Source organism: Pan paniscus, chromosome 6 (genome assembly GCF_029289425.2).
Source record: "Pan paniscus chromosome 6, NHGRI_mPanPan1-v2.0_pri, whole genome shotgun sequence".
Taxonomy (NCBI): Eukaryota; Metazoa; Chordata; class Mammalia; order Primates; family Hominidae; genus Pan; species Pan paniscus.
In genome coordinates this window covers 177,851,450-177,866,666 of record NC_073255.2, presented here as the reverse complement: position 1 = coordinate 177,866,666, position 15,217 = coordinate 177,851,450, and the positions used below count along the sequence as shown (strand labels likewise).

The 15,217-nt window shown below is 46.2% G+C and overlaps 1 protein-coding gene across 1 annotated transcript in view; it reads right to left on the bottom strand.

The window, feature by feature from the left end:
- TMEM178B (transmembrane protein 178B) overlaps nt 1–11,470 on the bottom strand; it is a 406,747-nt gene extending 395,277 nt beyond the window's left edge. The window contains exon 1 of the mRNA XM_003813383.6: nt 10,406–11,470. Within this exon, the coding sequence (XP_003813431.1) occupies nt 10,406–10,787 (382 nt within the window). The 5' untranslated portion in view covers nt 10,788–11,470. The remainder of the gene's footprint in view (nt 1–10,405) is intronic.
- Nucleotides 11,471–15,217: the final 3,747 nt, after the last annotated feature.

The window sequence follows — 15,217 nt, the reverse complement described above, 5'->3', positions numbered from 1 at the left end:
TGAACCTGGGAGGCAGAGACTGCAGTGAGCCGAGATCGTGATGTGGCAGTGCGCACCTGTAATCCCAGCTACTCAGAAAGCTGAGGCAGCAGAATCACTTGAACCTGGGAGGCGGAGGTTGTGGTGAGCCGAGATCGTGCCATTGCACTCAAGCCTGGGCAATAGAGTAAGACTCGGTCTCAAACAAAAAAAAAATTACAAAACAATAAACTTTTTTCATCTTTGAATCACCTGTTCGCTGCCCGGCTTATATTTATACTTGCTGTTTTTAAACATCATGAATATATGATCTCTGATATGATATGATTTATAAAATTTGGGCAGCAATGGCTGCCTTTTAGGAGAAGGACAGGCATCTGGGGGACAAGCAGGGGTGGCAGGGAGACTAGACAAGCATTACCTAGTCAGGGCTCATAACTTTTAAGGGAGGCTGAGATTCCACCTTATCAATCCACAAATCTCTCTCTAAGAACATCTTAGGATCACATGTCCGCTTTTCTGCAAAACATGCGCTGACAGCTCCCAGATGGGGCCCAGCCATCCAGGCTCCCAGCACAGAAATCTCCCATAGAACCAACCAGGGGGCTTGTACTTGTGAGTTTACCTATCTCCTCACTTTTTAGCTCCATGAGGACAGAAACAACAGATTTCACTCAAAATCTTTCACCTCAAGTAATGTGCCTGGCATTGTTGGTGCTTAATAGACATTTTTTAAATAAGTTCAGTGAAATGTTCTTCACCATTCAATGATTTTTAAATGGCCCAAGGGATGTATTCATTAGTTTTCCTTGTTTTATATATTGGTACTCCCTAAAAGCTCTGTTCAGAAAAAGCAAAAAAAATCTAAGGCTCAAAAATGTTTAGCTGTAAGCCCTACGAGGGCAGGAATTTCATGTTTTACTAACTTCTGCATCCCAAGCATACTTTGGCTGTGCCTAATACATAGTAGGTGCTCAATAAATGTGCTGAATAGGCTGGGCGTGGTGGTTTATACCTGTAATCCCAGCACTTTTGGAGGCCGAGGCAGGCATATCACCTGAGGTCAGGAATTCGAGACCAGCCTGGCCAAAATGGCAAAGCCCCATCTCTACTAAAAATACAAAAATTAGCCAGGCATGGCGGCATGTGCCTGTAATCCCAGCTACATAGCCTGGGCAACAAGAGCGAGACTCTGTCTCAAAAAAAAAAAAAAAATCTGCTGAATGAATGAAGAGCCTTGGCTACGAATTATTCCACACACTAAACAGAATCCAGTTCCTTTCTCTATTGAGTGTTTAAATGTATTTTTTTTTCCTGGGGGTAATTTACCATTTTAACCACTTTTAAAGTCCAGTGGCATTAAGTACATTGACAGTGTTGTGCACCTGTCATCACCTTTCTCTTAGGTTTTTCATTTTAAACCCTGAACTGCAAATCACATTTCAAGCCATTTGAAAGAGGAAAAGTTCGTTTTTATTACATGTTTTTAGAGCGGTAAGAAATTAGCTATTCCTATTGCAAACTAGAACCCAGGATGATCTCTTTAGAAATTGCTTTGTCTCTCACATCTGTCTGTCTGTCTGTCTGTCTGTCTGTCTCTCTCTCTCCCTCCCTCCCTCTTTCTCTTCCCACCCCCCATCAACTTTTGCCTTGCCCCTCTTTTCACCCTCCCTCAACCATGTACCTATTATCTACTCTTTGACACCTAAATCTAACTTTCTCATCAAATGTAAAAGTATGAAAGGGCTTGGAGTTTATAGAATCTAAACACATTATTTTACATATGAGAAAATAAGTCATATAAGAGAATATATGAATTCTCTCGAAAACAGCAATCAAGACATTAGGATGATTTTTCCATCTATTCATTCACCAAGTCACACCCTTCCTCCTCTCTCTGTGGATTGTTTGGGAGTAGTAAGTTACAAACATATCTGCATCTAAATAGACGCTTGTGATTGTAACATCTAACATCTCGATGTGTGTGGGGGGAGGTGTGCGTGTCTGTGTATGATGGGTCAAACTAACCCAGAGTGTGTTTAGCATTCTGCCTGAAGGCCTAGGATTACTTACTAATAGCAAAGAGGGGGAAATGTTTTCAACGGACAATCCGAAGTGGAATATACAGTATTGATCCTCTAATTGACCCTACAGTAAAAGAATAAATAAACTGACCTCTTCAACAGAAAAAAAGGCTCTAGACTTTGTTGACTCAATAAAAAGAGCTCACTCCTGCATTCTCTGACTAGTTGATTCCTTATCCAATTGATGCAGGTAAGACCTCCTGAGGAAGCACCTGATACCACTGCACATGACAATGAACTTGGGAAACCATAAGCTGGAGTGTAAGCTCCCTTAGGACAGGAACCAACCATGCCTTTTTGTTCTCCCTCCACACGTAGCAAAGAGCTCTGCACACAGCAGGTGCTCAAAACACATCTCTTTACTCCATCCATTCATTTGCCCAGTAAGTCACAGGTTTTCTTCTTGAATCATTGACTCTCACTGGTTAGTTGAGTTTTAGGATGATTGAGGAGGAGAGGTGGGACTATGAGTGTTTATTTATTACATATGGGCATACACATGGCGTATACACAAGGAGGTGCACATCATGTATACAAGACTATGGATGTTTGCATGTGTTTCTTTGAAGGTGAGTATGTCTTAAGTTTTTTAATCAGCAAACAGTTTCTCAGAACCTACTAAGTACAGGACCCCAAGTGTGTTTTAGACATTAAACAGTTCCTGCCCTCTAGGAATTCAATAAAGAATGCAGAAAGAAAGAGCCTGTGGAGGCCCCTCAGCTAATGAAACCCCCTGAACTCCAGTCTATATTAGGTTTACCACCTCCTTTCCCTGCAACACCCAAAGCCTCCTTGTATGGAACTACAGTCACATGTCACTGAACAACAGGGATATGTTCTGAGAAATGCATCGTTAGGCAATTTTGTCATCATGCAGACATCAGAGTGTACTTCCACAACCTAGATGGTGTAGCCTAGTACACACCAAGGTTATGTGGTATAGCCTATTGCTCCAAGGCTATAAACCTGAACAGCATGTTACTGTACTGAATACTGTAGGCAATTATAACACAATGGTAAGTATTTGTGTTTCTAAACATAGGAAAGATGCAGTCGAAATGCAGTAGAGAAGACATAAAATGATACACCTGTGGAGACTCTTACCATGAATGCAGCTTAGAAAACTGGGAGTTGCTTTGGGTGAGTCAGTGAGTGAGAGGTGAGTGGCGAGTGAAAGTGAGGTCCTAGGACATTACTGTACACTACTGTAGACCTTATAAATACTGTACACTTAGGCTACACCAAACGTATACAAAATATTTTTCTTTCTTCAACAATAACCTCAGCTCACTGTAGATTTTTTACTTTATATACTTTTTAATTCTTTTAACTTTACAACTGTATGAAATATTTTCTTTCTTTTTTTTTTCTTTTTTTGAGATGGAGTTTCACTATTGTTACCCAGGCTGGAGCGCAATGGCGCAATCTCAGCTCACTACAACCTCCACCTCCCAAGTTCAAGCAATTCTCCTGCCTCAGCCTCCCAAGTAGCTGGGATTACAGGCATGTGCCACCATGCCTGGTTAATTTTTTGTATTTTTAGTAGAGACGGGGTTTCACCATGTTGGCCAGGCTGGTTTCGAACTCCTGACCTCAGGTGATCTGCCCACCTCAACCTCCAAAGTGCTGGGATTACAGGTGTGAGCCACTGCACCCAGCCTCTTTCTTTATATCCTTATCCTATAAGCTTTTTTCTGTTTATAAAATTTTTTATTTTTCAACTTTTGAAACGTTTTTGTTAAAAACTAAGACACACACACACACATTAGCCTAAGCCTGCAGAGGGTTGGGATCATCAATCTCGCTGTCTTCCACCTCCACATCTTAGCCCACTGGAAAGTCTTCAGGGGCAATGGCGCACATGGAGCTGTCACCTCCTATGATAACAATGCCTTCTTCTGGAATCCCTCCTGAAGGACCCGCCTGGGGCTGTTTTACAGTTAACTTTTTTTTATAAGCAGAAGGAGTACACTCTAAAACAATGATTAGAAGTATAGCATAGTAAATATATAAACCGGTAACAGTCATTTTATTATCAAGTATTACATACTGTACATAATTGTTTGTGCTAGACTTCTATACCGCCGGCAGTGCAGTAGCTTTGTTTACACCAGCCTCAACCCAAACACAGGAGTAATGGGTTGCTGCACTGTGACATCTATGATGTCATTAGGCCATAAGAATTTTTCAGCTCCATGATAACCTTATGAGACCACTGCAGTCTGTCTTTAACCAAAATGTTACGGGGCACATGACTGCATTTCATTTTTGCCTTACTTGTCATTCTTCCCCTTTGCGCTTAGTAAGGGCAGACCTTCATGGTGCCCATTACCCTGTGCTATATTACACGATTCATATATTAGATATTATTTTTACTCTATGAGTATTTTTTTTCAGATGGAGTCTCACTCTATCACCCAGGCTGGGGTGCAGTAGCACGATCTCGGCTCACTGCAACCTCCGCTTCCTGGATTCAAGCCATTCTCCTGCCTCAGCCTCTCGAGTAGCTGGGATTACAGGCATGCGCCACCACACCCAGCTAATTTTTGTATTTTCTGTAGACACAGGGTTTCAACCATGTTGGCCAGGATGGTCTCAATCTCTTGACCTCGTAATCCGCCCTCCTCAGCCTCCCAAAATTCTGGGATTACAGGCGTGCGCCACCGTGCCCAGCCGTGAGTATTTATTTATTGTCTGTCTCTCCCCTCTGGAATGTAAGCTTCTCCATTTGGTCCAACACTGTACCTGATGCACAGCCCAAAGGCCCTCAATAAATACTTGTTGAATGAATGAATGTGTCCTTCATGTCTATAATTTCAGCATCTACCACAGCAAGCGAAGTAAATAAGCAAAAGTTATATGACAAAATGTGTATGCACTTTGGTCAGTGAGCTTCAAAACAGGGTGTGTGAGCCACTCTCATTACTTCAATTTAGAATTGAGATTCCAAGAGTATTATTTCCTTTTTATTCTCAATTTGTGGAATCAATATCCCAGTTTCTTCTCCACCTCACTCCTGCCCCGATAGATTCTAAGATGATGGTAGAGTGTGGTGGGTGAGTTCCCACATCCGGAGCCAGAATTCAAATTCTGACACGTTTGTTTCCTAACTGTGAGAATTCACAAGTTATCTTACCTTTCTGTGCCTCAGTTCCCTCAACTTTAGGATGAGAATTTAAAATAATACTTATACTTCCTAGGGTTATTATGAACAATAAATTAGCTAATACATATAAAACTTTTAGGAGAGACCTGTCATCAAGATTGGCTATAATTATCATTAATCTCTTTCCCACCCCACCAACTTTGCAAGTGATGTTTAATGGAGATGGAGAGGGCAGGAGGGAAGAAGGGAGAAGCTTGTGAGAATTCTGTGAGTTGATGATAGAAAATTAAAATATAGATTTACCATAATTGACCATGAACTAAAGCCTTCTGCCCAATATATTCAAGTAGCAAAGTTTCTTAAAGTGTAGAATGATATACTTAAATTTAAACCCAAGTTATCATGGAATTATACTCATGTGAAACAAAGTTATGTGCTTGGTTCTTTTAGAGGCTATAGGCTCTGCGTGGCGCTGTCCAACAGAATTTTCTCCGATGGTGGGAATGTTCACTGTAATCTGCACTGTCCCATACAATAGCCAGTAGGCACATACGGCTACTGAACATTTGAAATGTGGCCAATATAACTAAGGAAATAATTTTTGTTTGTTTGTTTTTTGAGACAGAGTCTCGCTCTGTCACCCAGGCTGGAGTGCAATGGCATGATACCAGATCACTGCAACCTCTACCTCGTAGGTTCAAGCTGTATCAAGCAGGCAGATTCTCCTGCCTCAGCCTCCTGAGTAGCTGGCATTACAGACACACACCACCATGCCCAGCTAATTTTTGTATTTTTACTAGAGATGGGGTTTCACCATGTTGGCGAGGCTGGTCTCGAACTCCTGACCTCAAGTGATTCACCTGCCTCGGCCTCCCAAAGTGCTGGGATTACAGGCGTGAACCACTGTGCCCAGCCTATTTTATTTAACTTTGGTTATTGTTAACTTGAACAGCCACATGTGGGTTGTGGCTCCCCAGCTGGGCAGCATAGCTGTAGGGGATTTGATATACGAGCTCCCTGACTTGGTCCATGGCTGCTCTCCAGCTCCTGGTCTGCTCCTTCTCCTTGCCCCAGAAATCAACACTCACAAGGCCAAACTGCTGTTCCACACCTCTATGGCTGTGCATATGCTGGCCCATTGCCTGAAATATCCTTCCTCCACATCCACCTCCAAACCTTATCAAACATCTTGTTCAGATTTCATTTCCTCAGGACAACTTTCCCTAACCTCCTCCTGCCTACCTCCCGCTACTGCCGACACAATCCACCATCACTTTCTCTGTGTTCCTCTGCATCTGTTTCTGTTGCTGCTCTCATCATCCTGTAGTTGTAACCTATTTTCTCTGACACTAACAGACTATGCAAATTCTGAGGACCAGATCTTATGCATTTCTTCATCCTAGCGATGTGTGCCCATAACACAATACATGTGTAGTAAATATTTGCTGATCCCATTATTAATTTTTAAATATGTGAATGTTTTCTTAAAATTACTTTTGGAGTATTGACAACCACTCTGTGATTATGGGAACTCTTTAAGTCAAAGTCTATTATAAGGCCAATTTTCAAATAATAAAAAGTTCTTAGAGTATCAGTTGAAGTTCTACTTATTTCAAACTATATCAATATAATATTTTAGTACAAACCAAATAATATAATTTTCCCCTTAGAGTTCCCTAGAACAAAATCCTACCTATAACTCCTCCTCCTAAGGGTCTGGAAGTCTCTTGGATTTCAGAAACTGATCTTGTCACTGATCTGTCCCCAGTGCCTGCAGTCACTTACTAGGGAGACATGGATGAGATTTAAAAGCAAGAAGACAAAAGGACCTGATTTAAGACTTGTCATGGATGCCAACAAATGGGAATTCAGGGTAATCTACCCTTGCTGTACCCTATATCCAATCTTACCCCCAAGAAGGAAATAATTAAAACCTTATCCATGATAAAAAATAATGTCCACAAGTGATATGTGTCTGCTTAGTGACATGTTATCCAAAACAGAATTGTCTGTTTTCCTTATTCTTTGGCAAAGCTCAAGAAATCGTCCCTTCATAGATTATGTAGCATTTGTTGCAATATTAACCGGGCCTGACAGCCACACTGTTTCATATTTTCCAATCACGATTTTCTAATTTTTTACTTAAATTCTCACACAAGTGTTTCTATAATTAGAATAAGCTCGGATGGATACATTTCTGTGAACCTAATTTGTATGAAATATTTCCCAAATACCAAGCATCTGGTGAATGTATTTAACAAATGATGGTCTTTCCTGACCTCTAGGAACTTACAGTTTAATAATGCAAACAAATGAATACACAGTGATGAGAAATGCATACGTGTGGGTACAGCATGACAGAAGGTCCTGGAGGGGAATGGATTTCAGAATGAATATGAATCCAGAGGACTTTACCTTCAAATCAGACATAGATTTGATGTTCGTTTTCTTATTAATTATGTGGTTTTATGTTGAAATGCACAAATAGCACTTTCTAATGTAATGAACATCGATTTAACAAATAACTAAGTTCTTTAGATCATTTAGATAAGTCTCTAATTTTCCTATATATTAACAGATTTTAAAGTCTTTTCTCTGGTTTTCTTTTTCCCTTGCCCATTACATATCTTCCAGAATTTTAATCAAAGTAGATATTTCAAAGAAGACAGAGGTCTGAGATCTCTTTTGCGGTTTCTAATGAATAATGTGAGATAAACATCTTTTTCTAAAATGTCTCATTTAAATATAGGGATATCAGTTTCTCTTTTTAACTTCCTTATAAAATCTGCCCATCTAAGAGGAACACTAAGTGTAAAAATTGTGTTCTATATGTTATTGGAATTGCTTGTGAATTCTACTAATATAACATGCACTTATTTCCAAAATGTGTCTATTGCTGCTCAGAAAAGGAAGATCTGGTTTTCAAAGAGTGTGTTTTGAGGTTAAAAATGAAGATAGTGACCTTAACTCTCTCAAGATTTGTAAGGTTGGCATGTCATCTATCTCAATAATACCTAACAAGAATGTCAAATGGACAGAAACAGCCATGGTAAGCGGGTGCTTGCCGCTGACAGTGATTGCTGTATTTTGGGCGATGGGGAACACCATTTCCATTAGTTCAAGTGAAATACAATGCCCTGCCAACTCTAGGTATCAGTGTATTCAATACCCCTGCTGTGCCATGTCCATTTTCTGTTGCTGCAATTAAAAATCAGTCGATACAAAATCAAAATGTTGTACATTCTTCCCCTATCCCTTTCCCTGTCTCTGTTTCCAGCTTCACCGGAAGAACATGTCACTATGGCAACCAACCCCTCCGGTGCACAGACCAAGTCAACCTTTCTAGTCAGACTGCCAAGCAGAGCAACAGGGAATCAAAGCTCTGAATGGAACCGCCAGAAACCATGAATTCCATCCCCCTTTCTCTAAGTGGGGTTAACCAACACAAGAAGGGATACCTCTCTTATTCTAGAAGGCACTCAAGGAAGGAAAAGTAAGAATATCCTTCAACAAATTCTCCCAGTGTTTGCTGTTCATTATTAACATGAATTCTCCCTCACATTTCAGCTAACTTCCTCTCATTTCAATTTTAAAGAAAGCAGAAAATCATGGATAAAATAACACTTTATAAATCTGAGAATCTCAACACTGTTATAAGGTCACTCATTGTCAAAAACTATTCTAGGCCCTCTTGTTTTCCTGCCTTGGCAGCCAAACCCAAGTTGGTCTCTTCTGGACTCCCCTAATATTCTGTACATCTTTACAAAGTGGTAGTGCTCCAAATGGGTCACCTGGTTCCAATAAGAACCCAATTGTGAAGCAAATGGGATATTGGTTGTATTAACACACCAATGACAAAATCAGCTAAAATCCCTAGTCATTCTAAAGAAGCTACAAAACAAACAGATAGATTCTGTCTCTGAAGCCACCTCACCTAAATCTGAGCTGGCCACCTAGACCAGACCCACTGCTTGTCATTCTTAAACACTTGACTTTTTTGCAAATTAACAATTTTTTCTGATCAATTGCACACTTGTATCCATCAAAGAACATCAGTTCTCATAAATATTATTTTAATACAGCAGCAAACCTCACAGCATTATAATGAGACACTAAGAACTGCTTTTATATCTTGGCCTTAAAAACTTTGCAAATAATAGTATCTTTGTCACCTTGACATCACCATTTAATAGTTAAAGAGAATGAAACACAAGGGGAAAAAAACCAGACTCATAAAATCTGCACATCTTCCTAGGATGTAGCTACCATAGAAGAGAACATATTCCTTTCTCCAGAGCAGTTTTAATACACATTCAAGCAATATTCCAGTGGGTTGACAACAGGATGGTTTCCAAAGTATAAATCACACAAGGTTTACAAATTCCATCAGATAAGCAGAATTTTTTAAGTAATGTGATCATATTAAAGTATCAAATAAATTTTTATCATTAGCAAATGCAGCTTGTTTTGTGTTTTGACGTACACTTTGGGAATTTTTATATACATTTTCTGAAAATCTTATTTTTTTTTCTCTGACATGCCCACTTTGATGTTACTGAAAGAACTATTTTTTTTTTTTTTTTTTACTTATTAGACCTTGTTGATATTCGATGCACAGAAGTCACTACAGTCAACCACTGTTTCAGAAGGAGACATAAAGAATTGTGATATGATGCTGCTGGTCAGCTGGCTTGGAGCTGCTTACAGGACAGGGGCTGTGATTTATTGATGTTTATATGACCAGTGCCTACACCATATCTGGTATAGTATAGCGCTCAGCAAACGTTTCTGGTATGAATAAGGCCTTCTCTGTGAAATGTTTCCCCCAATTTTCCTTGATTAAATCAGTTCAGCAAAAATTAGGGACCTGTCTACCCCTGACACATGACTCCTAAAGGGCTTCCTTTAAGACCACAAACAACGTTCCAGATTCCCTTCTTCTCAGAGGCTGATGAAGCATTATCCTGGATAAGAACCCTGGACCATGAGGTTCCACTCGAATCCCGACAGAGACGCGCGAAAGGAGAGGCAGGGGAGAGAGTTAAGCCTGTACCAAGCTTCATTAACAGCTATTGGGAGGCAAGTCCTGGCCCCGAGGCTCAGCCAGGCCTGGATAACCGGACCGCCTGGAACCCAGAGACCTGATAGCCTGTGGCCTGGGAAGGAGACGCGAGGGGCTGCGGGGCCTAAAGGCGCCGGGCTCTCCGCAGCGCCACGCCTTGCGCCCGGCGCTTACCTCTCCGAATGAGGGCGGCGATCTCGGGGTCGAAACCCTGCCGGTGGCACTTCCTCCAGAGGCCCATGTTGGTGGAGTTGTACTGCCGGCTGCACTCGTCCGCGGGGCTCATGGCGAACAGCTGCCGGCGATTCCGGGCCCGGAGGAGTTTGCCCTCCCAGCGGTCCAGGCGCGAGCGGCTCGCCCGGAGCGGCAAGTTGTTGTTATTGTTGTAAATGAAGCCGGGGTCGACCCGGCGGGTGTTGAAGGCCTTGCACCTGTCCCTGTGCTTCCTGGCGTCCGTCTCGTACCAGTGGTCCGAGCAGATGGCCACGGCCAGCATGCCGAGGGCGCAGAGCGCTAGCGAGAGGCCAGTGTAGAGCAGTAACCTTCCGGCAGCCATGCCTCCGCTTGGCGGCTACACCATGGGCATGATCCGCCGCAGCCTCGCCTTCCCTCGCCGCACCCGGAACAAAGCGGCGGGCGGCCGAGCTGGGGGAGGGGGCAGGAAAGGGACTCGCGCCGCGGCGCCCTCTCGGCCCCCGCCTACCGGAGCACGGCCCGGGGACTGCGGGGATGGGGGCGGGCGGCCTAAAAAGTTCTGATCCGGAGAGGCTCCCGCGGGTTCCTGGGCATCCTCTGAGGCAGGTGCAGCCTCCGGCGGCGGCGAACCCAGCGCGGCCGCCTCCCGCCCCCTCCCCGCCCCGCAGGAAGCGACTGCCCCGAAGCAGCCGCCTCGGCTCCCAGCCCGGCTTCGGGCGCCGCTGCCCTCGGGCCGGAAACTAAATGCCAAGTGTCCTCGGCTGCGGTGGGGCTTCTTTGTGCAGGATGGTGACGGGACAGAACTCGCCTGTCTCTCTGAGGGGGACGGGGGGTGCTGTCAGGAGGCGCCACTGGACCACCGGGTGAAGTAGAACGCCCCGGATGCGGCCGGCGGGCGAAAGAAACCTCCAGGTGCTGGGGCCGGCTTCTCGGAGTCCCTCCTAGGTCTCTGGCTCAGAGCCTCTCCCCCTGCCCGTCTGCAAGCAAAGACCTGGGGCGCGCACCCAGAAATGTTCTTCCTCTTTGGGTAGGGTCCTCTTAAAATCTCCGTTCTCTGGTCACCAGCAGGTCGGTTGCTCCTTCTGACCCGCGTGCTGCGCTCAGAGGCGCACTCCCCGCGGACGCACGCTCTCGGCCGACCTTTCCCCGCGAGCTCCCCGGTGCCCTGCTTCTGGCATCGCCATTCAGACGGCCCCTCGGGCCGACAGCGTGTTCACCCGGGCGGCGTTACCGGACGAGACCCGGCCTGGGGTCTGCGGAGACTGGGCGGCTGCTGGCGGACGCGAGGGGCGGGCTGCGCGGCGGAGGGCGCAGCAGGCAGCGCTCACTGCGCGCGGCGCTAGGGGCTCGGCCCACCGCGCCTTCAACACCATGGACAGGTCACGCCGCCACGGCGCGCTGCCGGCCCAGCCGCCAGCCCCCGAGCGTCACGCAGCTCTTCCCAGCGCCGTCTTCTGCCTGGAGTGTCCACCCGGCCGCCTCCGGACCCGGCTCTCCCGCGACGCCTCCGGCTCTCCCGCGACGCCTCCGGCTCTCCCGCGACGCCTCCGCCTCACTTCATCTGGCACCCGGGAGCCCCGGGAGCCTGCCGCCCAGGTGCAAAGAAAATGCCGCAGGCACCGAAGAAAACCCCGGTCCCGGCCCCTCCAAACAATCCGCCCCTTTCTCCAGCCACCTGAGCCCTTGGCACTCTGGCACCCCGTCTGCTCTGCCCAGCTGGGCTCAGTCGCTCTCAGATTGCACCATTTTCTTCGCAGCCCACCCGGGCGCCGAGATGCCGGTTCACTCGACAGCGTGCAGAGAATCCCGTCCTGGCCTCGGCGTCCCACGATCCGGCTCCCGGCGCGCGGTGGTCGCCGAGATGAATGGGGAGAGGATGGGGGAGGGAGGCTGGGTCACTCGGCTTCCCCTCGTCGCCTCCTCCTCTAGCCGCGGCGGCTCCGAGGCCTCGCAGGCTCGGCTGGTGCCCGGGAGGCGCGAGAGCCCAGGCTGCGCCCAGGGGACTGGGGAAATCGCATTGCCCGGGTGCGGGCGCCGGAGGAAGCCGCTGCCGCGCTCTCTCGTCGGGCGCGGGTAGCTGCAGCCTTGGCTAAAACCCACAGACGAGAACACCGAGCGCGCAGCCAAAAGCTAGTGATGTCATCCGTGCAACGTGAGCCTCATCTCTTATTTTTCTAGTCTCCTTAAAGATAAACTGCACCATTTCCCAGGCACGAAATGTCTAAGTCTTATTCTTTGACCAGGCAAGTCAATGGTGTCTAGATAGGTATGTGCCCAACCACATCCATATTTATGCACATATACATATATGTGGTATGTAGCATGTTTACATGCATTATTATAAATTTAGGGATGTTGCCTACAGCTCCTGTTTCTCTTTTCAGCCATGGAAAATTCTCTCAAATCCACTACAGTTATTTAAAGGAAAAACTGCTTATTGCGGAGTCGGCCTTCAAAGGGGCCAAGCGAGCTCCCTGCATCCCCGGTTTGGGTCGCTGGTGTCTTGGGAGGCATTTGATCTTTTTTTCCCCAGAAAGCCACAGGCGCTACCTTGCAAGCTACAGGCGTTTCCACCCAGGACTGAGCTGAGAGCGGCTGCGGAGTTATCCGGCCAGCCCCAGTCCAGTCCCAAGCCAGAGCCAGGCACCCCGACACACACCCACCTCCACCTGCCCTCCCTCCTCGGCAGGAACAGAAAGAAGAAATTTGGCTGATCGACTCAAGACAAGGAGAGAAATTTAATGGTGGATGGGGGATGGTCGGTTAGTAGATATTTTGAAAACGCTGGAGAGCTCGAGCGTTGAGGGAAGGTGGGGTTAAAAGAAACCTCGATGCAGGGTTTGTCATTTTGTAAGGGTGGCCGCTGGATTTAGGCTCTGCAGGGGCTCTGGCAGGTAGCGCCGGACCCCAGACCTTGAGCGGGTGGGCCCCAGGCAAGCCCCGCTTCATCCCAACTTCAGCCCCCCTGCTCTGCTCACGTGAGACGGCGCCGCAAAGGCTGGGACCCTCCCTCCCGGCATCAAACGCTGGGTTTTTCACTCTAACGCTCACCCCTCGTTTTCACCCTCACCCCAAAGTCGAGGTACGGCATTGCCGGGTAAAGAGTTGCCCTGGGGAAAAAGAGAGTGTCTGATACCCTGCTTTGCACAACGGGGCTTGTGAGCCAAAATGAGCGCACCTCCACCATATTCTTTTTGTCTTTTTTTTTTTTTCCCTCTCTCTCTCTCTCTCTCCCCCGCCCTTCCTGCATTTTGAAAAGCGCGAACGAGGCGTTTCAGTGCCATCTAGTGGGGGAGGGGCGTGCCTCGCTTTCGCTTTTCACCCCTGGATTCTGCAATGGGATTTGCCCAAGGGACAGCAGAGCCTGAGGAGGCCCGCTGGATTCTCTGGTGCCCGGCTGGTCGAGGGACTGCAGGCATGCGCCCTTGGCCAGATCTCTGCCCTCTGGCTGCCCTAGGATGTCGAGATGGAGTCAAGTGACTTTGGCCCCAGTGTCTTCTAATCTTCCTTTCTACCCACCCCCCTTAACCAGTGCACCCTCCCCCAACCTTGAAAATAGAGAAACAAATAAGCGCAAACACTTTGCACTCATGCAGACAACATCTTAAATTTCTAAAGTTATCTTCTTCACTAAAGTCGAGAGCACTTTTAGGCTAACAAGCTGCCTGCATTTGATAACAGGGAGGTAGAAAAGGGGTGAAATGACATCTACAAGGTCACTCGCGAAATCAGGGCACAGGGGGCCTTCAAGCCCCAGTCTCCTGGTTTCCAGCTTTCCTCTCTTCTTAAACCCGGCTGAAGGGGGTGCCCCTGAGACCACTGGCAGTCCAGGCAGTTGTTCATTCCTAGTAAATGTACCTGTTTATTTTGTCCTTATCTTTCCTTCCTCTTCCATTGTGCCACCCATCTAGTTTCTCCTGGCCTGTACCTGAGGCCTGCTTCCAAGGATGTGCCTGGCCCACTCCCCAAGGTCCTCAGCAGTCCTGTATTTCGGGCCCTGCTTGCAGTGGCAACCCAAATGGTACACTATCCTCCTCTTTACTGAACATCATTAAAATTCTATTTTGAAATGTTTGTCCTTGATGAAATCCCAAAAATCCTATAAAGTTATTGATTCATGGCCTCCTTTGAAGTGCAATTACCTTGGGCAGCCCTATATTATTACGGGATGATCCTGGTCCTCGGGGCTAAGACGGTTGCATGACTATCTTTTCTTAATTGGGTGATCTAAGTTTCTTCCTACTGCCTGCTTCCGATTCCTTCCACTCTGCTAGCTATAGCATCACCATCTTTGTGTTTCCAACCTATTTCTTCCCATTTGCACCAACACCATCCCAGATCATAGGATCTCAAAATCAGAAGAGTCTTTAGAGTCAAACACACATGTAATAATGCATGAATCTCTTTTACAACATTTTCCAAAGAGTGAATGACCAGCTTCTGCTTGCACACTTGAAGTGATGGGGGAATCACTTTGTCTGCAAGCAGCCCACTCCACTTCAGACAGTGAAAGTAGCTACACAGTTCTTCCCTATACTGAGCTTTCTCCTAAGTCTGTATAATTATACTCATTGGCTTTTGTTTTTGCTTTCTAGAGGCCCACAGATGAGGCCTGATTTGTCTTCCATTTAGTGGTCCTTCTTGCCCTTGACATCAGTCATCATGTTCTTCCTACACCTTCTTTCCTCCAGACTAAATACCCCTTGTTCATTCTTGTGATTGCTCTTCTCTGGTTTCTGATACTTTCTGGTTGTTAGTGTTCCTTTTAGCTAATACCTCCTTCATCTAGAA